This window comes from Dromiciops gliroides, chromosome 4, assembly GCF_019393635.1.
Source record: "Dromiciops gliroides isolate mDroGli1 chromosome 4, mDroGli1.pri, whole genome shotgun sequence".
Taxonomy (NCBI): domain Eukaryota; kingdom Metazoa; phylum Chordata; class Mammalia; order Microbiotheria; family Microbiotheriidae; genus Dromiciops; species Dromiciops gliroides.
Window position 1 is genome coordinate 268650052 of NC_057864.1, and position 26004 is coordinate 268676055.

The 26004-nt window shown below is 38.2% G+C and overlaps 1 protein-coding gene across 1 annotated transcript in view; it reads left to right on the top strand.

The window, feature by feature from the left end:
* The first annotated feature begins 8107 nt into the window (after positions 1 to 8107).
* The window catches only part of TFAP2B (transcription factor AP-2 beta), a 32460-nt gene continuing 14563 nt past the window's right edge, over positions 8108 to 26004 (top strand). Inside the window, 5 exon segments of the mRNA XM_043999311.1 lie at positions 8108 to 8300; positions 12230 to 12256; positions 13490 to 13526; positions 13529 to 13953; positions 19134 to 19194. Coding sequence (XP_043855246.1) covers positions 8220 to 8300; positions 12230 to 12256; positions 13490 to 13526; positions 13529 to 13953; positions 19134 to 19194 — 631 coding nt within the window. The 5' untranslated portion in view covers positions 8108 to 8219.

Below are 26004 nucleotides of genomic sequence, written 5' to 3' on the forward strand. Positions count from 1 at the left end.
AAAATGAAATTGTTATATACTGAAAGAAAATGGCTGGCAACCAATGCAAGAGTTATTTTCAAATCAATTACCAGTCATATCATCAATATAAGAATAGATTTTGATCTGCAATTGACCTTAGAGAACAGCTAGTCCAACCTCCTTGTTTTTCGAGTGAGAGAATTTAGACCTAGGGAGAATAAATGACTTGCCACAGGTCTTACACAGGTAGTAAAGCCTCAGATGCTAAAGCAAAAATCAATACTAAATTAAAAGAAAGAATAAAAATATAAAGAAGATAGGACATACAGTGGAGAGCACTCCAACATGGCATACTTCAACAAATCATTGATTAAGGAAGAGGTAGGTGGAAGAAGGAGATCAGTTTTGGTGGTGGTGGTGGTGGTGGGTTTTTTTTTAATTTTCAAAGAGGATCAATGATATCACAGCATGTAACTGATATAAATCAATCACTATAATGAAGAAAACAAAAAATGTCCAAGGTTGCCCTTAAACAGTAAACACTTCTTCTTTTCTGAGCAAAGAATGTGGCAGCCAATAATAATATTAATTTATCCCTAAAATATTAATTATATTTTTGATGAAAGATTACGAGCTGTATTATTTCGTAAACTGATGAGAAATGGTGGGTAGAGAAATAAATGTATAGAAAGTTTGGAAAGAGATTCAATTAAGCCAGATTATTCTGTGAACATTTAAGGTTGAAACTAAATGGCAGATGACAATAAATGTAAAAGACGTCAAGATTTCTCTAACAAACTAGCCTCCATCAATGATGTAGCCATCACATTTAATCCCATACAATCATTTCCTACAACCTGCTACATGAGGAAGAAGTGACACAAAAGAAAATCAAAATGGGAAGAGCAGCTGTACTAGAACAAAAATACACAAAAGGTGGGCTGATCATGTGGTAAGAACAAGAAATAGGTGGACAGCATTAATACTCCATCATTACCCATGTAATGTCAAGAGATAGAGAGGACAACATATTGCGTGACCCCTGTGGAGGAATTGAAAGAGGATGTGGACAAGAGTTGTCTAGGATGAAGAGGCATTGGATAGGCTTCAATCTTTATTGCCAGAGGCAGCACCCATTTAAGTGACAACAAAGATCCATCAAAGCATCAGAGTTATTAATGTGAGAATGCACATGCAGAGAATGTGAGGGATTTTTTTCTCTCTTAGATCATCTTCAATATACAGTACATTCTAGGCAAACTAACAGTTTTCTCAAACAATAATTTTTAAGAAGAAATTCTATTTTGATTATATACATTATATGGAATTTATTCATGCTTTAAAGGTGATAATTCAGTTCCACATTCTTCTAAGAGTATTTCCCTTTTGTTATTTGAAGGTTTTTGTTGGTCTATTCATAGAATCATAGATCAAATGCTGTCAAAGACCTCAGAAACCATCTAATCCTTAATCTCCTCATACAAGTGATGAGAGAACTGAGGCCCAGGAAAAGTAAATGAAACGCCCAACTTTAGCCAGATAGGAGGTATCAGAGACAAGATATGAACTCAGATGCTCTGACTCCAGAACCAGTGTCCTTTTTTATTGTACTATATTCCCTATACTATATCTTGGGGTCCAATCTCACTATATTCGGGTTATCCTTGGATGATAAATGTATCAAATCCAAAGCTAGACCAAAGCATTTGCAGACCCAGGTAAGGTTTGAACTTTGTTCACTGTGGATTACTTTCTACTGAAACTACATGTAACTTAGGATCATAGGTTAAGAATTGGAAAACACCTTAGAAATCATTTAATCTAACCCTATCATCTAACAGATGAATAAACTGAGGCCCAAAAAGGTTAAATGATTTGCCCAAGTCACACAGGTAGTAACTGACCAAACCAGGGTTTGATCCCAGGTGCTACAAATACAACATTTTTCATTAAATCAGAAATAAATATCTACCTATTAACAAGAAAAGTATGGACATTTCTTAAAAAGTTAAATACAAGGCCAGCTAAGTGGCAAAGTAGATAAACCACCGGCCCTGGATTCAGGAGGACCTGAGTTCAAATCTGGCCTCAGACACTTGACACTTACTAGCTGTGTGACCTTAGGCAAGTCACTTAACCCTCATTGCCCTGGTGGGGGGTGGGGTGGAATAAGTTATATACAAAGTGTTCTTCCTTGGAGTTTCCTTGGGTTGTGCTTATAGGTTGATTTATCTTTACTTCTGGGTCCAGTGATCTCCTGCCACATTTTAGGAAACACATTGATAAGTTGGAGTATGTTCAAGGGAGGAAGACCAAAATAGTAAAGGGTTTCATGACTTGAAGGATCAATTCAAAGAACTAAGGATGATTAACCTGGAGAATATCTAGATAGCCCCTCATATCCATATTCATGCATATGAAGGTCTTCTATGTAGAAGAGGGTTTAGAAAGGTTCAGCTTAGCCCCAAAGAGCAGAGGTAGGAGTACTTGCTGAAGGTGACAAAGAAGTAATGTCAAGGAAAACGACATTGGAATAATCTGTCTTTGGAGGTACTGAATACTCCTTCAAAAAAGGTTAGGCTACCCTAGCAATGGATTTAGTGACAAAGAACTTGGGTTCAATTCCTGTCTTTGCAATTTACTACTTATTTGGCCTTGGACGGATCCCTTAATTTCTTTGGGCTTCAGTTTTCTCACCTAAAAAAGGAAGCAGATGACCTCAAAGGTCCCATCCAACTCTGAAGTTTTCACTTAATAGGTATGTTGTATGGAAAATTCCTGTTCAACTATAGGTTGGACTTTGAGGTCTAACTCTTAAATTCTGTGACCAATACTTTCTCTTCTTTTTCTTCTTCCTTTTTCTGTCCTCTTTCTTTCTCTTCTTCCTCTATTTCTTTTCTTTTTCTTTTCCTTTTTCTTTTTCTTTTTTTGGTGGGACAATGAGGGTTAAGTGACTTGCCCCATGGTCACACAGCTAGTAAGTGTCAAGTGTCTGAGGCCAGATTTGAATTCAGGTCCTCCTGAATCCAGGGCTGGTGCTCTATCCACCTGCAACACCTAGCTGCCCCCTCTGACTATTCTATCTCTATTTTCCTGCTTCCTCCATTTTGCCCCCCAACAATTCTATGAAATATACATATTATCTTCTATAGGAACACTATTCATAAAGGTATGTCCTATCATATTAGAAGAAATGCAGCTTTTGTTTTTTTTATGACATGGAGAACATTCATTATATTCAAAATGTGTTGTAAATAATCTTATACATGGACACTACTGTGAAACACTAGAGATAGCTATTGGTAGAGTGGATAGAGTGAAGGGTAGAGAGTCGGAAGGCCAGAGTTCTAATCTAGCCTTTGATGCTTACTAGCTGTGTGACCTGGACAAGTCATTTGACCTTTGTCTGACTCAGTTTCCTCAACTTCAAAAATGGAGATAAGATTAGCATTATTTGTGAGATAATATTTATAAAAGCACTTAGCACAATGCCTGGCGAATAGTAAATAGTGTATAAATGCTTAGTCCCTTACATTATTCTCCTACAACAGAGTACAAGTATTTCATCACAGCTTCAGATTTTACCTGATTTTACACAGTCAAAATAATGCAAAAATGCATCAGCTTCTTGAAGGAAAGGACTGCTTCATTTTTCTCAGTACCTGACAGCTCTCTAATGAATGGTGTGTTGATTGATTGATTGACTTCATGCCAGCAAAATAAGATAGAGGGTTAATTCTTTTTATTGAAAAATGAGGACACCAGGAAGATTTTTCTTCAATTCAAGTTAATTGCAGTTTTTTAAAGTTAATTCAAGATAATGTCACTTGTGATCACATGTAAACGTTGTATCTGATGTAATAATCTTTCGATATTGACTAATGTCTCTTTATTAAATATTTTGGATGGAATATGTGATTCTGTCACAGAAAGTCCAGTGGGCTACAGACTTCTAAATATCTAGTTAGTATCAAAATAGTGAATGCATTCAGGTGAATGAGAAACATTTATTTAGGAGTGTACTAGTGAATGCTTAATAATCAGCTCTTCCCTACCCCCCTCCCAAGAATATACATATGACAAACTTTTAAGTTTAATTTAAATTATTAACATTTTCTCCATCACTTTCTCAAGTATAGAAATCAACAAAACAATAAATCAAGCCCTGGTTTGTAGCACTTCCCAATTTCCAAAATGTAAAGGCTCACAGTGAAAATTGAAGAATTGGCTCTCAGAATGGTTAGGAGCTAGCTCCAGCACACTCCTGTAATATGTTTAAATTAAAGATTAAGAAAAACACTTATATTTATAATAAGTTTATCTATTGTGTCACTATTGGAATCCTAGGTAGCAATTCTAAGCTCAAGTAAAAGAAAGGAAGATAATTTACTTGATTAGGTGATAAGTTAAAAAAAAATAATCCAACTGTAAGAGCTTTTAGAACAAGATGATTCTATAATGGTTCAAAGAAATGGACAGTATCACAGAATTTGTTTCTTTTGGTTGAATAGAGAATTTGCTCTTCTCCAGAAAGGAAGGGGAATCTAAAAGAAGAGAATGAACTGTTTGTGACTAGAAAAAAAATAAAAACCAAGCAGAAAACATGGAGACCACTCCTCATATCTTCTCCACTTAAAGGACCCTTAAAGCCTGGGGTTATGGCTGAGATGGGAGAAGCAAAAATTTAAGAGTTTGTTTGTTTGCTTGCTTTTTTCAGTAAATAACAAGGGAAACCTGAAGGATGTCAAAAGTGGATGATTCTGGGGGCCAGCTAGGTGGTACAGTGGATAAAGCACCAGCCCTGGATTCAGGAGTACCTGAGTTCAAATCCGGCCTCAGACACTTGACACTTGGCTAGCTGTGTGACCCTGGGCAAGTCACTTAACCCCCATTGCCCCACCCCCCAAAAAGGGGATGATTCTAATCTCAGTTTCAGGACAAAAGAGAAATGAGTAGGCAAATTACCAGGGTTCATTAAATTAATGGGTTTTTTCCTTTCCTTTCCTTTCCTTCTTTTCTTTTCTTTAAGCTTGTAAAACAAAAACAAAGCAAAACAAAAATTCTGTTGTCTTCTACTAAGCTAACAACCACCAGCAGAGGGCTCCTCTCTAAATGGCTTTATAAACCTAAAGATGTCTTGATGCCAAAAAATAAAAATAAAAAAGTAAAGATAAAAAATAAAGTCTGTTAGTATAAATATACATGTAAGAGGCTATACCTTGATGCAAATGTATGGCCATGAAATCAGAAATTACTACTAAATAATGAGTCAAATAGATATTTGAAATAGTTTCTTCTTTCTTGGTGAAGTCAAAAGTCTATTACTTTGCTTTGCATTTAGTTTCATGTATTGGATTCTTTCAGGAGAACCATTTTATGAAGAATAGTAGGGAAATAAAAATTGGAAATAAAATAATAACCAAAAAAGATTTTTTTTAAAGAGCAAATGAAGTTGTGGAAATCATTCAACACATTTTATATTTTGATTTGTTTTGATTTTTAAGTGTTTGAACCATGCTTTTCACATATAGAAACACCTTCCCTAAGATCAGTAGTAATAGCACACTTCAAACTTAGAAGCCTCCATTAGGCTTAACTGATTTTCTGAAACTTAAAAAGGTCTTTCTTAGGAGTGTACTATGTTCCAAGTGGTACAAAATTGCTTTTACAAAAGCCCAACAGAGGGCGCTATTATCCTGTTCAATGATATTCCAAAGGCTAATTTCAAAAAAAAAAAAAATTACCTTAAAGGTTTCTAAAATCTTTAAAATAGAGGCAATGAAGGATAATTACTTATATTTTAATTATCACAATATGTTTCCTTATATTTTCTGAGTAGCTATGCATATTTAAATGTGTAATCTTGTCTGTTTTAACAAAACCTGAGAAGTATTCAGATTGAAATCAATCGCAAGGAATCTCAAGAAGTTTGGAATTATGAAAAAAATCAGCATTAAGTTGAATTAAAATTAACTGTGGACCCACTATAAAGTTTTAAATATGATGTACGTATAAGTCTTTTTAAATAGATACATTTCGGTTTTTGTTAATGGTTCTAAATAAAAATGGGTAGTCCAGGAAGTATTATTTCATCCCATATTTTCGCCTTCAACAGCTTTTAGATTTTATTTTCTTTAGAGTTACGTTAAATTACTCAATCAAATTATATCAGAAAACTATATATTTGGAAGTTGTAAAACTGTTTTTAAAAAAGATGTCCATTCTCCCCTACATTTGTTTGGAATTATCTTCAAACAAAAAAGGAAATAGAAATAATGATTTGAATGGGGCAAGAAGACCAAAACCCCATTAATAAATATGGGGCTGGTGAATCGGAATTTATGACCCTAAAATATTTATCTAGCGAAAAATTGATGAGGACTGATTTACTTTTCCTGGGGGAACTGATATCCAGTGCCTATATAGCAATCCTTTCCTAAGCTATTTTCTGGGAGCAAAAGAGAAAAACCTTCCCATAAGGAAAGGAAAATCTGCAGAGAAACCAGGCTTGTAAACCTGTATAAGGCCCCTGTGGTTTCACGGAAAAGTTAAGGAAGTCATAAAAATCAAAAGGCTTGCTTGTGAAGGAAGTATGTATTTCTAGATTTCCTTCAATAACGTTACCCGTGTGTTCTTTTTCACATGACTAATATACTAAGAACAAAATAAAACAAAAAGAAAGAAATCTGTCCAACCGCTATTTTTCTCCACCACTAAAGTCCTCTCCTCCTCCGTTGCCCTTTTTCAACTGAATCGATAACCACCACCACACCCCATCACACACCACACCCCCAGTTACAAGAAGCTCTTTTCCTGCAGCTGAAGATCTTTATAACCCTCCTCACTGACACACCACACAGCAGTAGTGAATTTAAAGACAATCCGCCTTTCCAGCGATTCCCTCTTATCAGTTTTAATAACTTCCACCCCCAAATTGCCCTGTTTCCCTTATGATTCCTGCCTGTCATTTATTTTCTTCCCAAGGGTGAAGAACCCCCTGTGGGCTCACCCACTAGCTCCTGTGACATTTGCATGCTCTGAAGTAGTATGGGGGAATATGGGCGGAAGGAGGGGAGCAAGGGGGTGAAATTCCACTGTCATTAATTTGGGGGTGCCAAAGTGAGAGATTCTGTTTCCAAAAGGTTCCAGTCTCTGTGGTTGTGGTGAATTCGAAAAGCAACTACTTACTTCATTGTGGGATAAAAGGGTGTGGGGGGGGGGGGATATTTCTATTTCTTTTTATACGGTCGCTCTACTAAAATCTTCCAGAAATGTAAGTATTTTAGATCCCTGATCTGGAGTTTTGAAGCTTTTAAATGATTAACAATTTAATTCAACAAACATTTATTAAGTGTCTACTATAAGCATACGTCAGTATATTGTCTTCTGTGTCTTTGCAAACATTCTGAAGGCTGCAAACTAAAAAATATTTCAATGGCCCAATCCTATAATAAAGCCTCATAAAATGGAGAATCCAAAGGCATGAATGAGATGTCGTCTGTTGAAATCACACATATCAAAAAGACATAAGTAATTCAGATCCAAGAGCTCATTACAATGTTTAAGTTTCCAAATATCTTTACAAAGATGGCCAGGAAGCATTAAAACTGGCTTCCTTGGTGAGCTTTTTGTTTTGTTTTGTTTTGCAATGAAAAGGGAGCCAAGTTACATAAGTGAGAGCCATAAATATAGAGAGACCGTCTTTAAAAACCCCAAGATCCATCTTACAAAAACCAGTTTTCCTCTCCCTATGAATAGGAGCTTTTGTGTTTAAATACCCTGGTGAGGGTCCCTTTCCCCAAAAAATCTACATAGAAATAAGGGACTAATGGCCCCCTCTTTCCTCATTATAAATGGGGAAACCAGGCACAGACTTGGATGATTCATCATTTTGAATATGGGAGTTTTAAAAAATATTTATCACCTGGTGTAGATATCTATTCATTAAGTGAACATTTAGAGCCTCCATTCTATGTATGACCCAGAAGTGCTAATATAGCTAAGTGTGTGTGCATGGGTGAAAATACATGTATATCATATTTAAAATATATATGTTGCATATAAGTCCTCTGTGTGTAACAGATAATGTTTTACTATCCGACTGAGGTTTACTTCTCCAGCCTATTGTTTCAGACAACAGATATAAGTTGCGATGGGAGAGGAGCGCCGGATTTGGTGTCTATCCCCCATTTCCAATTATAGATGGATCATTTCAGACAGAGAAGTACTGAGAATCCAGACATCTGCTCTTCACATGAATGCACTCACCTCCTAGAGAACAGGCTGCCATCATGCTCTGGAAACTGGTTGAAAATGTCAAGTACGAAGACATCTATGAGGTAAGCAGACATCCTTATATACATCTTCTATCTATAGATATAGAATTAGAAATTCTTGAAAGCCAAATAGATATATTTAAACAGAGATTTACTTGCAGATATCTGTTCAGTTTCCTCCAAGTCCCTAAACTTTTGGCAAATCTTGCTTGGCGAGACTTTAACCATCGGAGGAAAGACTTGTAATGTTGCACTGGGGGAAATTAAGTGTAGGAGACTTCTTTTATTTTCTTATTCTTTAACCCCCCCAAATATCTGGGGGTTCTAGAATGGAATCTAGTGTGACTGGATATAGACAAAATGTCAGAGAACGCTGGAAAGGAAGGTTTTGCATGCTTTGTGCCAGAGAATGATGGAAATTATTTGAATTTTGAGATTCATTCAAATGGCATTGAGATTTTAAATTTTTATTTAAAAATTACTTCTCAAAGAGATGGATGTAGAGGAAAGGCATTCCGTAACGAGATAGATTGAGGAAGATAGGCCAGGCAGGTCGGTAGATAGGCAGGTAGATAGATAGATAGATAGATAGATAGATAGATAGATAGATAGATAGATAGATAGATAGATAGATAGATAGAAAGAAGAGAAAGAAGAAAGAAGAAAGAAAGAAAGAAGAAAGAAAGAAAGAAAGAAAGAAAGAAAGAAAAGAAAGAAGAAAGAAAGAAAGAAAAGAAAGAAAGAAAGAAAGGAAGGAAGAAGAAAGAAAGAAAGGAAGGAAGGAAGGAAGAAGGAAGGAAGGAAGGAAGGAAGGAAGGAAGGAAGGAAGGAAGGAAGGAAGGAAGGAAGGAAGGAAGGAAGGAAGGAAGGAAGAAGGAAGGAGGAAGGAAGGAAGGAAGGAAGGAGGAAGGAAGGAAGAAAGGAAGGAAGAAGGAAGAAAGAAAGAAAGAAATAGATCAGGCTGCTAGGAACGTTTCAATAAAAGTCAATTTTATTTGGTGTTTCCCCGAGCTTTACATTTTACGTCGCCAACAGTAAGAACTTATTCCTTTATTTTGCCTTTGAGGGAATCATATTTTCTTCCCACACGCAATGTTTTTTCCCCATAACTGACGTCACAACCTTTCATTGGAATGAAAAAAGTTGACAAACAAAATATGAAACAAAATAACAACAAAAAAGCAAAATAAAAAGTGATGCCTTTATCTCCCCCACCCCTACCACGACCAATATAGTTTTCGCTTAAAGAGCTTTTTGCAGGTAAAATCTATTCAACCAACCGTCTAGGATAGGAGCGGCCAGAGTTTCTCTGAGATAGCTGAGATCGCTTAATTCCTGACCCAACACAGAAAGTATTTATTATCGATTGTAGAGCTAGGTGAGAAACCGAGATGAGCGATTAAAGAACATTGAAGGGAAAGGGAAAGATCGAATTCGTGCGGAAAACGGAGGGAAATTGCTGTTCTCTGAACCGGCACACGGGTAACATCAGAACTTGGTTCTAGTGATTCGCTAAGAATTTTCCACTTTGGAAAGCCCTTGGAGAAAGGCAGAAGAAACACGTCTATAGAAGAAAAAGAAAGATTAGGGTATAAGAAAGGGAAAAGGAAAGGCTGAAGAGATTCATAAGACTGACGGGAAGGCATTAAAGGGAAGAACAGAAGCAAAGCGGTAAAGTTAGAAGGCGAAAGGGAGAGAAGGGATCTCTTTGGCAAGCAGGAGCGATCCTCAGGAAGCATTTAATAAAATTAAGTGATCGTGATCTAAAGTACAAAGACCATCAAAGCTTCCCATAAGCAGCAAGGGGTGGGGGTGGGGGACGGAAAGAAAATAAGATTCCGCCAGCCCTGGGGACGACTTCTGTAAGCCCGGCGGGAAGCCGCCTTCCAGATACTAGGAATGATTCAACTCACAAAAGCTCCCGTCAGGCTAATTATCAACTGAACACCGGCAAAATCCGACAGAGGCAGAATTAGTATTGATGGAGCTAACCGAGTTTCCCCCGCCTTTGACCATTTCTCTGTTCTGTTCCTAAGAGTGGAAGGTAGGTCCAGACAAGCAACATTTTCCCTTGTCCCTATCCCATACGCTGAGCCCCTAGAGTCTCCTAGTGCCGAAGTTGAAAAATACCTAGTCCTGCTCCAGCTCACAGGCAACTAGGTCCTAAATTTTTAAGCGTTGAAAGGGGGGGGGGAGGGGGGAGTCGGGGTAAGAACAAGGCAAAAAAGCGAGGGACAGAAAACTGTGGGGTATACTGCCGAGGTCTTTTGTAGAATGTTGTTCCCAGGTTTCTTTCTTTCTTCTTCTTCTTTTTTTTCCCTGGTTAAGTAGCTACCATGACTAAAGAGCAATGGCTCTTCAAGAGTAGTGTTTCTGTCGGCTGCACCTCTTTTTTCTGTCATTAGTAGGAGGGAGCTGAGTCGAATAGTCAAAAAGATTTATACATATATGTATATACACATGAACATATATCTTTGTGTATATACACATATGTGCATATTGTGTATATATGTTATAGGAGGGGGTTGGGTTAGCGTATCAAACGTTTCTTTGAGTTTAAAAATAGATTAAAATATCCTTCCTTCGAATATAAAGCACGAATGGATAACTACTATGTTTGTAGTGTGTGTGAGAGAGAGAGAGGGAGAGGGAGAGGGAGAGAGAAGAGAGATAGAGAGAGAGAGAGGAGAGAGAGAGAGAGAGAGAGAGAGAGAGAGAGAGAGAGAGAGAAGAGAGAGAGAAAGAAAAAAGAGACAGAGGAGACAGAAAGAGAAAGGAGATAGAAGAGGAGAGAGAGAAAGAGAGAGAGAGAGAGAGAGAGAGGAGAGAGAGAGAGAGAGAGAGAGAGAGAGAGAGAGATTCTTCTGTCTGTCTAAATTCTCTACTCAGAAAAACAAGAGAAACAACTTCAGGTTCTGGAATGAGCCTATTTAAGAAGGGAGGAAGGTTGAACTTTAACAGAAATGGCAGTCAGGCAGTTGAACGGGTTCCTGAAACATCCAAAAAGGTTTTATTATTGCCCCTGGCTTTGCCTCGAAAGGATAAATTTAGTATCTTTCAAAATCAATTGCATAAATTTCAATCTGGGTGAAAATTCGGGGCTTTCTCAGTCTTCAAGAACATGGGAACGAAATGAAAGACAACTACACACTTCTCTCCCCTTTAATTTAGCAAATAAATGTAATGTCAAACTTTTAGCAAAAGTACTTAATATCCACTGTAAACAGACAAATTAAAACGGTTACCACTTTTTTATTAGAAAGGATTGGGAAGGGCGTTTTATTTTTTTAAATCATTACAAAGCACCAATGACAATCAATTTCTCATATTAAGAATGTATAATTAAATGTAAAAGAAGGAAATATGTTTTTGTTTTTGTTTTTGTTTTTCGCCTCTAGTGCTACTCTCTCCGACTTCCTTGTTCCAAATAAGCAGTGTCTGGTTTACACATCTCCTCGGCTCAGTTAATTGAAGTTATGCTTCTTCCCTGCTAAACTTTTTCCCCAACTCTGCTTTTGCCAGCCCCCCTCGTCTGATTACATCTAGTAATTCTCCACTGAATGAACGTCATTTACAATAGTAGGGGAGCTCTCGAGCTAGCTGCAGCTTCACGCTCCATTTGTCCTCCATTCTCCCTTTAAAGTAGTCGTGTAATATTAATAGTCCATGAATATCAATTATTATGAGGCGGTGTAGGCAAGCGGAGGGAGGAAGGGGCACCGAAGCAGTCTGAGCCTAGCTTTGGGTGGAAGAGGATTGTATCTCGAAACCCAAAGAAGGAGAAAAAAGCAAAATAGCAAGAAAGAGATAGATTAGCAGATCTCTCTGTGTGTGTCATACACTGCCAGTCTGATTTCGGGGGTGATTTTTTGATGGATAGTCCTGGAAATACCTCAAGCTCTGCTCCTGTGTCCAGAACGTTTCTCTGCCGTTCTCCTTGATTTTTTTTATCATTGTTTTATTTTTAGCAGTAACCAGACTTTTTTTTCCAGATGTTAGTCCACACCTATTCAGCCATGGTGAGTTCGGATCCACGTTGTACAAGAATTGCATGCTCTCCCTCATTCTCTCTCTCTCTCTCTCTCTCTCTCTCTCTCTCTCTCTCTCTCTCTCTCTCCTCTCTTCTCTCTCTCTCTCTCCTCTCGCCTTTGGCTTGGTAATTTAGCACAATAATTGGAGGAGGCTGCAGCTGCTTCTCTCTTTCGCATTGTGTGTTCTCGGTTTGAGCTGGACAAGTCAGCTGGGGTGGGGGGGCAGGGGAGAAAAAAACTTTTTTTACCATTGCTGTCAGAGATTTGAACTACTGTTTCTACAAAGGAAAACTGGTTTACTTTAGCATGACATATTTACAGAAGAAAGTTGGATTTACTAATTCCCTATTTTCCCTGGTCTTTCTGTTTTAGTTTATGACCCACCACTAAGCTGTGTTGGACTGCCCCCCCCTCCCCAACCCCCCACCCCTTCCCAACTCCAAGTCCTCCATTTTCACACCCTAGAGTATAATAGTGTTTGAAAATGGAAAAGCGGTTTTAGGAATAACTCCTAGAAAACCACAGTTTCAACTTAATTTAACACTGGTTGGGGATGTTATTTCAAAGGGAATCAATTTAAATCAGTCACTATTTAACTTGTTTAATTCCATCGGGGGAGGGAAAAGTGGAGAATTCCCGATCAGATCCTTTTAGTATGCGAATATAGCATTATTGTGTTCTATTATAACTTACTTGTCATTGGGCTGAGCTGCCAATGAGGGACTAAGTGGAGATTTTAACAGAAGGTGAGCCGGAATATATATGTCTCAACTTCTATTTTGTCATGCTTTGGGCTCTTTGAATAGTTAGGAGAAATGATTCAAAATCTGCAGAGAGCACATACCATAGTATATCACTCCTACATTTTTAATTATGGCATTTAGTAGCTCTCTCTTCTTTCCCTCCCTACCTCCACTCCTCACACCTCCTTCCTTGGTTTGCTACTCGGAGGCTCACATGTTGGGTTTTGTTTTGGTCCCCTTTCCACCACCATCGCCACGTGCCCCCCCCCTTTTTTTCCTTCTCATTTTCTTTTCTTTCCCTCAGTGCTTTGCCTTTAGGAAATTTTGAACATGTTTGTGCAATTTTGATGTGAACTTTGGGTCTAAGTTTTCTGGCTTTGATTTATTTTCTTTCAGTCTTTCTCTTTTGTGATTAGTGTATTTAATCAGGTTTTCTCCGTTTGTTGTTTGTATTTTTGTTTGTTTGTTTTACTTTCAGGACCGGCATGATGGAGTCCCCAGCCACAGTTCTAGGCTGTCCAGCTGGGTTCGGTGTCCCAGGGACCCTACTCAAGCGCCCCTCCGTTGTCTCACACTCCGTCCTCGGATTTCCAGCCACCCTATTTCCCACCCCCCTACCAGCCGCTTCCCTATCACCAGAGCCAGGACCCTTACTCCCACGTTAATGACCCCTACTCCCTGAATCCCTTGCATCAACCCCAGCAGCATCCTTGGGGGCAAAGGCAGAGGCAAGAAGTGGGGTCAGAAGCCGGCTCTCTCCTGCCACAGCCTCGGGCCGCCTTGCCTCAGCTATCGGGACTGGACCCTAGGAAGAGACTAACCACTCAGTCCAGCGGCCTGATGTGCTGTTACACTCGGCCCATCACGGTTATTGGACTCCGGCATGGGGGACAGGTCTCTCCTTGCATGGCATCGGACCACCCAGGAATGGAAGACGTCCAGGTAAGAAGAGTCTGATGGGAGGGGAAGGTGGGAGGGTGCATAGGGAGGAAAGAGGGGCAGGGCTTGAAGGAGGGAAAGGCCGCGAGGTTTGCTCCATCTCCATCACTTTTGCCAAGGTGTTGAGTTTAGAATCTTTACAGAAAGAGAAGTTATGCACGAAGGCCTATAAACAGAAGGTGGTAAATTCTGGGGGGTTTCGGCTGTGGGCACCAACAAATCTTCAGAAATTAATATAGGAAAGATTATCTCTGAGGATATAATGTCCAGAACCAAGAAAGATTTTTTTTCTCCTTCAACACCCTTTTCTGCATATTTCTATAATACTTTGAGCAGAGATGGTTTCTACCAAACACACCAAAAATAAATAACTTTTCCACTAAAATTAGTAAGTGAAAACCAGTCTTCCAGAGTGGAAAACGATGAGAGACTTTCCTCTAGTTGATACCTGTCTTTAAAAAATGCTTTAATGACAAATACATTTTAGGGAGTTTTTGTGAAAAGTCCACCTATGTCCAAGCCGGGTTTCTACTGCCTTACAGGGTATAGAGTGATTCTTTCAGGCAATTTAGATGACAAATTAAAGAGAGGAGGAAGGAGAGCAGGGTGGGCAAGGAAACATTTAAGGCATTATGGGAGGGCTAAAAAGTGTCATTTCATTTGGGAGAATCGTGGATAGTAAGTGGCTTGTCTTTTATTCTCTTCTTTTTATGTACCAACAATTTTTGGAGCACTATTCCAACCTCTAGGAACAAAACCACCCTCCCCCAATCCCATTCCACCATGTGAAAAAGCATCACGTGTTTTAGTGTTTAAAACAAAAGCCTCAGAACAATTTCTCTCCCATCTGCAAACCTACACATAGGGTCTGGGTTTGTGGAGATTAATTTGTGAAATCAAACAAAGAAACAGGCAGAAGTGATGCAGTATAAACAATCTGAGGGATACAACCCAGGACTCTGTTTCCCTGATTTAAAAAGTCTCAGATGACGTTAATTTGTCTGATATTTAATTGACATTTTAGGACTTAGAATTTAAGCTTAGTTGATATAGTATCCATATTTTTTATTAAAACTCTTGAAGATAAATGAAATTAAAGGAGGTGGGATGACTTTTCCCCCTCATCCTTGTTTAATCTGTATATCTCTAAACACTTAACATGTTGGGGCGGCCATCGAAGGCTATATGTGTGGTCCACAATATTGAGTTTATTGGGTGTTAGGTTTCTTTTTTAAGGAATTTCACAGGTCCATTTGTCTATTATTCCTGAAGATGGTACAGACTCCCACGATTCTGATGCCTAAATGATTTGGTGGGTAGAAAAAGAATCAGTATAGTTTTAATGATTAACCTAGTTTTGACTATATGTTTCCAGTTACATTAAGCATGTTAAAATAAAGGATGTATTTGATTTTCTAATAAATCAGCCAGAATGTCATGTAAAACAAACTTAAAATTAAACTTTCTGAGAGAATAAACTTCGAAGTGTTGAATAATGGATGTATACCGACTTATTATTATTGATGGTGATGATGATAGTTACTACCACAATCGGGCCACGGAAAGACGTGTTGTACGTAAATTGTATTATTAATAGTTCTATGGAACAGTTTACGATCTTGCAGCTACTTTCATTTCACCTTTTGTTTGTTTGTTTGTTTGGGAGTTGGAAGATTAGTGTTGTTTCTTTTGGTTTTCCTTTTGTTTTGGTCAGAACAGTATGTAAATTTGTCTCTTTGAACGAATTCGTGAGATGAGTCAGTTGCTTGGGAAGGTGGTATTAACATTCGCAAATCTAAGGAAAGTTGAAGGTTCCACTTGGTGGAAAACAGTCAGTCAGTACACAAGCACTTTCGCAAAGGGAGAGCTCCTTCCATCGAGGTGTCTGAACGATTACCGAATTTGGGGGGATTTCCACACACACACACCCATTGACTCCCTCCACAGCTCCTCGAGATTTTAAATGAAGAGGTTTTCAGGTTGCAAACCAGCTCATGGGAACTCTTTTTCACAGTTAGCCAGAAAGAAACACGCCAGTACTCTAAAACGATTTGCTCCAGAAAGGATTCACCCCCTCCTTCTTCTCACTCTCAGTTGCCTCCCTCCGCCCCAAATTCCCACCCTCTGCCACTCCCACCCCCGTTTAGAAGTGAGAGGATGGCAGGGGGAAATGGTTTCACTTACTCAGCTGATAACTTAGGTTTGCTAAGGTGTGTAATAAGTGGGATGGGAAGGAAGAGGCCGCTCAGTTGACAGACCAAAAGAAGGGGAAACAAAATTAAGAGAGAGCAGACCATAATTGCTATAGGTAGAACAAACCAAATGCTTCTCTAGCGACTGTTTCAAAGTCCCATTAAGTAGTTGTGAATGGAGTTTGAAGAGAAGATAGCACCTAGGGTTAAAGATTGCCTGTATTCCTAGGTGTGTGTGTCCTTCCAACAACCAGGATACCACCGAGAATTAGGGTGTAGGCGTTTGTTCTTTTTAAAAAAGGGTTAATTACAGGGTCTGTAAGGTCAGGGCCTTATCCGGAGGCTGAGCATCTGCCTTAGCGGGAAAAACCGCAACGGAAAATCGGATCATTCATTGTTCACAGATCTGTCTTCCGCGTTAAGGCATAAAAATGAGAGACGCGAACTTCCCATTCCCGCCTCTCTCAGCTTTTATACCTGATGGAAGTATGGAACAGTTTTAGTGAAAAGACGCACACACATTGACTCACACGAAGGGCAAACCTCCCAGAACTGGGGGAGGGGAGCTAATTAACCAAAATGCTTCTAATATTTTTTTCAAATGAAAACTATAAAAACCCTGTCAATTTCTATTTCAATTTAGTCTCAGGGGGCTATTAAACTAGCAAATCGTTGTTTGGGTTCTGTGTATGCTACATTTCACTCTGTGTGTGTGTGTGTGTGTGAGAGAGAGAGAAGAGAGAGAGAGAGGAGAGAGAGAGAGAGACAGAGAGACAGAGAGACAGAGAGACTAGAGAGACAGACACAGAGACAGAGAGACACAGACACAGAGACAGAGAGACACAGAGAGACAGAGACAGAGAGGAAAGAGACACACAGAGACAGAGACATAAGAGACAGACACAGAGAAGCAGAGAGAGGATAACAGTACTTAAAAAAAAAAAAAACGTTGAATTTGTAGGCAACTCTTATTTTTCTGTCCCTCTCTCTCTCCTCACCACTACTACCCTAAGCATATGAGGAAGTTAAGTTGGGGGTGGAGTGGGGGTGGGCTGGATAGAAGCATCCTAGTCTCTTAAAGCAACCCCTGGTATCACTTTTAACTAAAGAAGTCTAGTAATTAAAAGTCTGAGTTGTTTTTCACGTTTCCGCATGCAGTCCTAATTAAATCTTTACGATCCTCTCTGTGACTATAAGTGCCAGCATGCTGCGTGAATAATCCTGTACAAAAACCCAGCAGCGGCCGTAATTAGATAGAAAATCAGACAAGAGTCTTCTCATTAACTACAACAACTAACCCACGTTTGCTGATGAAGCGTAATATATATGTATATATAAGACACATATATGCATATAAATATGCACACGATGTGTATAGATCTGCAAGTAATATAATGTGTGTAATTTACAACCCAGTAATGTGTTTTCTTCCAATTTGTAAATCTCCCAAAAGACTTATATAGATATGTCATGTATATATGTATCACTAGAGGGATTAAAATCAATTTGTATTTCATACGAAAAGGGAGGTAATGGTGTAGTAATTGCAACACTAGAATTTGTTTTCTAAGGATATCAACTTTCCAATTTTTTCTATGACAGAAAAGTGACTTTTTAAAAAGCCACCTTACTCACATTATTCCACCCCATTTGCTTAGATTATTTCTTTTACAAAGTGGGTTCCTGACACACACAAACACGGGTCGAGCACACACACATTTATTTGTATTAAACACACACACACACACACACACACACACACTGAGAATTACAGGAGAAAGGAATGAATCTCTAGTTGTATATTGTCCTAAGGTGATCAGAGACATTGTTAAAATGTATAATCTTACTCTAAAGTATTTTGCTTTCTGCTTATACCACTCTAAGGGAGATTGGGAAAACTGGGCCAAAACAGGAGAATTCAGGACCAAAATATCTTAGAAGTTTAAGAAATATATTAGGGGTTCCCCTATCCAATCAAAGATCATGTCTGTATTCAGGTAATTACATAAATGCCCATGTTTGTATTCCATTCAATTAATATAAGTAATACTTTTTTTTCAAAGTGGTCTACTACATCAAGGGTGATATTTCTGTAACCGTATTTGTTCTGGAATCAAAATTGACAAAGGGACTACTAAATAAACTATTTTCCATAGAAATCTGTTGAATGTGGTTTTATCTAACCTTGATTCTCTGTGATAATAATAAGATAGATCTTGTTAGCAATTACTTGGGCTTGGCCGAGTTAAGGTTTTATTTGGGGATGGGGAGAAGAGCTGTTGGTTTATGCCTTCTGGAACAATCACCTTCCTAACAGGTGTGCTCCTTGCTGGGGAGAGAATATCCTTGTTGGGAATAAAGCAAGTAAATTATTCAGGCTCATATTTTTCTCATTGCGCAATGAGAAGCTCACACATGCACAGAGAACATGTACCAACTATAATAGTTGTGAGGTCCTGTTTGCTTACAAACGTGTTCCTATGTGTTACTGTTTGCATTCCACTCCAAATTGCTGACTTTAATTAAAATCCCATAATGTAAACTATTACGTATAAAAAAGAAATTGTCCTTGAGTTATTAAAATGCAGGGGGATAAAAGTAAAAAGAAAAATGGTCCTTTATAACCTTCTTTAAATCATATAGATCTTACAGCTGTTGTCAAATTGCTGTGATCCTTAAAAGTAAATGATATAAAGGTTTATTGGATGCAAAAAAAATCTATGGATTATCCGTGTGTTATATGATAACAAAACTCAATATTGCACCCCAGATGGCTCTTACCTTTTTTCTTCTTCAACTGGAAAATTGTATCATTTTGGTGAATTTCATTTCCATGTCAATTTGGGGGTAATAATAATAATAATAAACCACCTTCCTTTGTGAATTAATATAAATGGAAATAACAGAAACTCCAGTTCGGAATGACATGATTTATGTGTGTGATTCTTTAATATCCAGTCAATTTGAATAGTGATGTTTTTATATTCACAGTCAGTTGAAGATGCCAATAACAGCGGTATGAATCTATTGGACCAGTCTGTCATTAAAAAAGGTATGGATTATCTCCCCAAAGCAGATCAACTTTTATTGTTATTAATGACTTTATAATATGGCTTCACTTTGAGAAAATTCTGTATCCTATGATGTCACAAATCTATATCCACAATGATATGGCCCTAGTGATGAATTTAACTGACTGTGTGGAAGTGGGAGTTGGTTTGGAAGGGGGGAGGAGGTTTGAAGGGAAGAAGGAAAAAGAAGGAGTGGGTGTGGGGGGGAAGTAAATGATACTATTGCCATTTTCCTGGTCATATGTTCATCTAAAGAGAGTGAAAAAGGCCTTACAGGTGTTCTTGCAATTGAGCTCACGATCAGGATTTGTGGCTAGCTGGGAAATCCTCATTTGAAAAATATGCAATAATTGGAGTTTGCAGAGGCAGCGCCAAAGTCACTTATATTTTCTCTCTTCACTCTTTTGTAATTCTTTATCTCAACTTGGAATTTTAGGGAGGTGAAGATTCCATTATGGATTGTTATTTTCCTATTGTGCCAAATGTGCTTGCTAAACCCAAGAAGCAGTCAATGCACACTTTAAAATCTTTATACATACATATGCATACATGATTTAATGTGACTGCAGAATCACCCCATACTGTTAAGGGCATGTGATATTAACAAATGTTTGCAGTCTCTCGTACAGCTGTAAGCAAAATAATTAACTAATTAAACTAATTAAATGTAATTACAATAACTCATTTTGGGCGTATTGCAGCTGCTTTCCCCCCCCCCCACCCCCCACCTCCTGACATTCACTGGGAGAATGCATGGCGATTAGCGTGCTGCAGAAATATTCTAAAGCCACTCACACACCACAAATTTAGAAACCCAAATGTGTAAACAGTGAGATCTTTAATTATCAAAAGGACTGCTATTCCAGGACACAGGCTTAAATACTGTACGATGTTCTTTAACAGTGCCTGGAGAATGTCTATACTTATGCTTAATGTCAACAACGCTTGGTCTCAGTAGTTTAGTATTCATTTGATCCAAATGAAATTCAGTGTCTTCACAAGAAAGGATTCTCAGGGAAACTATAAAATGTTCCAAAAGGCCAGAACATTCAAAGGGTTGTGGAATACAGATTCAAGATGGGGTGATGTATTCCAAATTTTCTTTTTCTTTTAGGATGGCAGAGATAACATATCTCTTAGCTTTGGGTGAAAAACAAAATACTCTGGAATGAAATGAGGAAATGTCGGAATGAGGACATGTTGGCATTTGGATTTAGAATCTTGATGTGGAGTATCAGAATTGGGTAGAAAACTGTTTTAAGTGAAGTGCTGGTTAAATTGTGTTTCTTGCCCCATTTAGTTACTTTGGTTTTCTTTTGACTGAAATGCTTTTAAATCTGCATATATTCCAGCCTGGATGCTTGGATTAGGGATGCTGCAGTTTTTGTAAAGCATGCCCTCTTCTTTGACAGTGAATTTACATAGTTGCCTCTCAGGTCTTCCCTTTGGTTAATTGCTGAGCGATTTGTGGAAGGAGTTTTCCTTCTTTAAACTTGTATCTGTGGTAGTAAGGGTACAATTTTTCCCATAGACTTGCTTACATTTGATGTGTGTGTGTGCGCGCGCGTGTGTGTAGGGAAAGAACAATTTCTATGTATTTTGGCTACAGGGACGTTTACCATTACTCTAGTATAGTTGTAGCATGTGGAATCTATGAAGGGCATATAAAACAGATGAATAATAAGAAATGGTAATAATATAGTCTTTGAAAATATTTGGAATTAAAGTTTATAGCCTAATGTGTCAGAAGGTATATATCATAATATAGTGTGTTTTCATCTATATAATATTTATAGATGCATTAATAAAGTGTGCATGAAAAACGAATGCCTTAATGAATAGGGAGAATTATGGATACCTTTTAAAATATTGATTTTAAGTTGCTGTTAAAGTGGCACAATTTTTATACTAAAAAACTTTTGTGCTTAACTTTCTGACAGAAAACAAAACAATCATATGCCATTATATGATATTCCAAACACTTGAATTTATTTGTGGAAAAAATGAACATTAATGACTGTCAGATCACATTATTTAATAAATACTGCATCATGCTAAGTGCAGAGAAGGTCCCATGAAGAAAAGCTAAAGTCTAGGTTTTTTAATCGTACATTCACAGTAAAGAATGAAAGGACCAGTTAACACTCATTTTAAGATTTTCTTCCTCCTCTCTTCTCTCCCACATTTCTGACTCCCCACACTATAACTTTTAACGGAGATGTGCCCACAAGGGTATTTGTGCAATACAGGGTGGGTTTCTGAATTGAGTAGACTAAATTTACATAATTGGCCGGAGACAGAGTTGTTTGATATGTTTTCTAATAGACTTTTGGAGGTTTCCATGAATAGTCTATCTCATAAAACAGAAGGTAAAGGGCTTATCCAAGAATGAGTGTCTTGAAGGATTCTATGTTTAGTAAATCACAGGAGGTTGGACCCTAATGAATCTGGGCATTTTGCACATTTTCTTTCTTCCTAGAATAATGGTAATTTAAAAAAAAAAACTTTGGGGGGAAAATTAACCTATCTAATCTATCATTTCTGTTGATGTCCTAACATAGATTCTAGGCTTGCTCTCTTGTTATGTTTGCTATCTGGGCTTAGTTGACATTTCTGAAGTAATTTAGTTAAGAGGAAATGAGTTGTTCCCAGTAGAGAGAGCAAACGAGTGGAGTGAAGGTAGCCAGCGTGATAAATGGCTCTTTCATTTGAAGATCTCCAGAGCTCGTTTAAGGCTAATTTTCTGTATTAGCCCCCTTTGAGCTATTAATGCAATAGGCAGGGACCGTGGCCCCTCATCTCTGAGCTGCCCCATTAGAGCTAACATTAAGCTGCCAAGTCTGAACTCCATTGTGGGGTGGGGGTGGGGGGCGATAATGAAAGGTGCTTTTTAAACTCTCCTAATCTAAACTGGCAGAGGGTGGTTAATACGATTTGAAGGGGGCTGGTCAATGAGCAATCAATAAAGTAATAATGAGAAGGATGCGGTACATTAACAGTCTAAAAATCCAACGAGACATTAAAAAATCATTCTTAACTCTTAATTCCATTAAGATCAGGAAGGTGGGGGGAGCCTTGCTTATGGAAATGATCACCACCATCATAACACGGTCTCCACAGGCTCACCCCTCATTTTAAAATGTTATCAGTTTTCAGAACCCCAAAGATAATTTGTTTCACACCCCAGACCACAGAAACATGTCATATGACAACCTAGAAATTCTGACGTGGTTTAAGACCAAAGTTCATAGGTTATTGCAATGGTTCATAATCACCTATCCCTTTTGGTTTTTATTTTCTTGGTTTCTTTTCAACCTTTCTCCTTATTTTTCCCCTTGAAAAGCACCCACAATTCTTTTCTCCTCCCCACCATAAAATTGTTGCTGTGTCTTTTTCTTTAGCAGGAAAAAAAAAGTTTGGTAGAGGCGCCTTGAATTGAGTTTATCATGATGAAGACCTAGGTTCTATTTCTGCCCCCTTCTCTGACTAGTTGTGTGACCTTGGGCAAGTCACTTAAGTTATATTTCTTCTAGAGTAGGGGACCAAGTTTCTCTTTCCACGCCGGTCTCTTAAGGTATTGTGGTAGACATCAAATGAGGTATGGTGTGAAAGTGATTTGCAAAATGTAAAGCATTAAAGAAGCCTAAGGTATTTTTGCATAATTATGTGAAAGCACTTTATTTTCCATAAAGGTGAAAGTACAATGAGTCCTTCCATGCTTTTACAAGCGTCCAATACCTTCGAAAGATTACCCCCACCCAACCCCATAGTTTTTTTTTTTCCACCGCTAAAATGGACCGCAATAACCGCATTTTCAGAGCAAAAAAGATCGTATTACAGCCACCCAAGTAATGAAATCACAGATACCTGTAGTGTAAAACGTGACTTATGCACCAGGTTTCCTTCTGGGTACCTGATTTTCTCCCAAAAGTAAGCTGTCCCCTTTGGGCAAAGATCCTCTCAAATACCATCGAAGCATGATACAATTTTGTCCTAGGGTGGAAAAGGAAGTGGTGCGGACGTGGGGAAAGGAGGGAGCTAGAATTTGCGTAACCATTTCAGAGAGGAGCTGAATCTTAGCAAGACCTCCAGAGAACCAGGTCCATTTGATTTTTAATAGTGAAGAAGACTTCTTTCAGGTGGCTTTTCTCTCGCCAGGAGGTCTTAAAATATTCCATTCTAACACACCTTATTCCCCCCACCTCCAGTATTAAATTAATATAAGGAACAATTAAAATGAGTCCGGACTACTCTGTCAGACAGAGGAACACAAAGTAGAGATTCCAAAGCAATCAATAAAAATTAATTAAGCATACACTATGTGCCACGCACTGTGCTAAGCGTATGAAAAGTAGAAGTTATACTATTAATAATGGTTTGTGTAGTTCATTAAAGTAATAGTTTCCTTTGAATCCCGCCCTCCCCTTTTAAATAAAGCTTTGGTCACTGTAATGAAATATTGATTGTTTAGTGAACGTTTCTCCCCACCCCCTTCTTAAACGGAGAGAAAGGGTTAGATTAAATGAGTTTTTGTATTTTCATAATCTTGACGTTGCCTATGCAACCCAGTGGAGAACTGGGCGCGGGGGGTGGGAGTGGTGGTGGGCACTCAGCTTTAATGTATGCACAGAAAATTGTAAACATGTAAAGAATTGAAAGCTTCACGCTGAGTTTTGCTATGCTCCATTTCTTTACCATTTCCTGCTGTCGTTTTAAACCTATCTCACTCATCTAGAGATTCGTGCGCTAGAACAGTATGCTCATAATTACTAACAAATCAACCGGGCACTGTTGCTCTGTCGGTTTATTGATAAGCTGGGGGAGAACGGAAGGAAAAAGACAAAGAGAATAAAATATTAGGTTAATCAGGCTCAAGCAAAGTGGGCTGGTTTGTATAGGCAGGTGATAACGGAGCAGAGAGTTTGGAATAGAAAGGCATGCTCTAGGGAAATAGAAAAGAAGTCATATTCAACAGAAAGTGTTCAAATCGGGAAAGTTTGGGGCTATGTGTGAGCGTTAAAGGAAACTATTTTGACAATTGAAACAAATTAGAAACTAGAAGCAGAACAAAATAAAATGCACAATATTTTTTGTTTGTTTGTTTGTTTCTGGGTAAATGGAGCCACTCCATTCATTAGGCACTTTTGAAGGCTGATTAGATCAGTAGTATTTAAATGCTAATATATATGCATAGATGCACACATACCTTCTTGTGCACACGTGGGAGGTAGTGAAATATATTCCCCAAAGGAACTGGCTCTTGTCAGGTAAATCAGGTAATTAACAATAGCTAAATTAGAGGGAAGGTTATAAATGTCTCCAGAGCTATGGGTTTTCAAGAGACTGTCTCTGGGACTTCCCAAATGAGATAATATCATACGTCTCAGGGCATTCTAAGATATCCACCATGGATTTTATTTCATGGCCTGTGGAAAGCAAGACATGAACTTGAGGTGGGGAGGACAGAAGTACCATAACAGAGGAGGTGGGATATTAGAAGCCCACATTTCTCCAATGTTATTTTAATTGAAGATGATGGAAAATTGCATTAGGCCAAAATAAGGTTTCATTCCTTATTTATTACATTATGTTAAGTTTGGGAAATTTCAATAGTTGATTTAGAAATTTCAAAATATTGAGTATACCAAAGGGCAGAGAAAATGATGCTGATAAATTGTAAGGTTGAATATTTCTTCCAGGCTTATCTAATGCACCTTTCAAGTGTTCTAGAGCACTTGTTTGTGTTGCCTTGGGGAATTCACAGGCCACGTGTCTCTCTGATGTGTGAAAAATAGGTGCTGCTGTCCAAATAGAAGTGTATTAAAGTTGGCTGGGTTTGTTGGGTAGAGGAATAGAAAGACAGGTCATGCCTGACACAGTTCTTTAGATAAACAGAGTGACTTTAACTTGGGTCACTTTAAATTTCAAATTTCATTTTCAGCCTCATGAGTGTTTTCATTGGGTGATTCTCAGATGAAAATATCCACTGCTGAGGGAAGGGTGAGGGACCCTGGAGTGAAAACAGCCTTTCAGAATCCACTTAGAAAGTCAAACATTGGTGAATCATCTCTGCTCCCTTTCAAACAATCAACTAGGATGGAGTATTCTGTACTCTGGACTAATTTTAGTGGAGATGGGGTTGGAGTAGAGGAGAGAAAGGAGAAAATCTTCCCTTAATATATGTCTCTGTGTGTCTGTGTGTCTGTATATGCATATATGTACATACATGCGTACATTTATATAATATATGGGTGCATAATTTAAAAAGTCTATGTAGCTCTTAGGTCTAGTTTTTTACTTTCATAAACACATCCTCACAGTTGGTTCAGAGCAAAGACTATATTGATTTGCATGAAACAATACATTTGTAATTTTGGGATATCTTTCAAGGGATTTCTAGGCTGATCTTATTGTGAAATTCTGTGGTAGTGAACAATAAACTATAACAATGGTAAAGTTTTCCTGTACCTAATCTGTGCAACTGAAATTATGAAACTGCTAGACTGCATGACATATTAGGATTTTTAGACCCTGGTGGCATAAAGGGACTGGCAATGTGGAACAATAGGCTGAAGTCAGCATACTCCTCAGGTCCTAAATTTCAAGGAAGAAGAGCCCCTCTCTACCTAGATTGGAAGTTTCAGTTTGAGCATCACCTAAAGACACCACTTAAGATGTTTACCTAATCACCTTGACAGCATGCAAGAGGGATAGGGAACCATCCTATATAAGTTTCTGGGAGCAGGAATTCTGATTATATTGCTTGCTTGATCATTACAACTTAAAGTTCT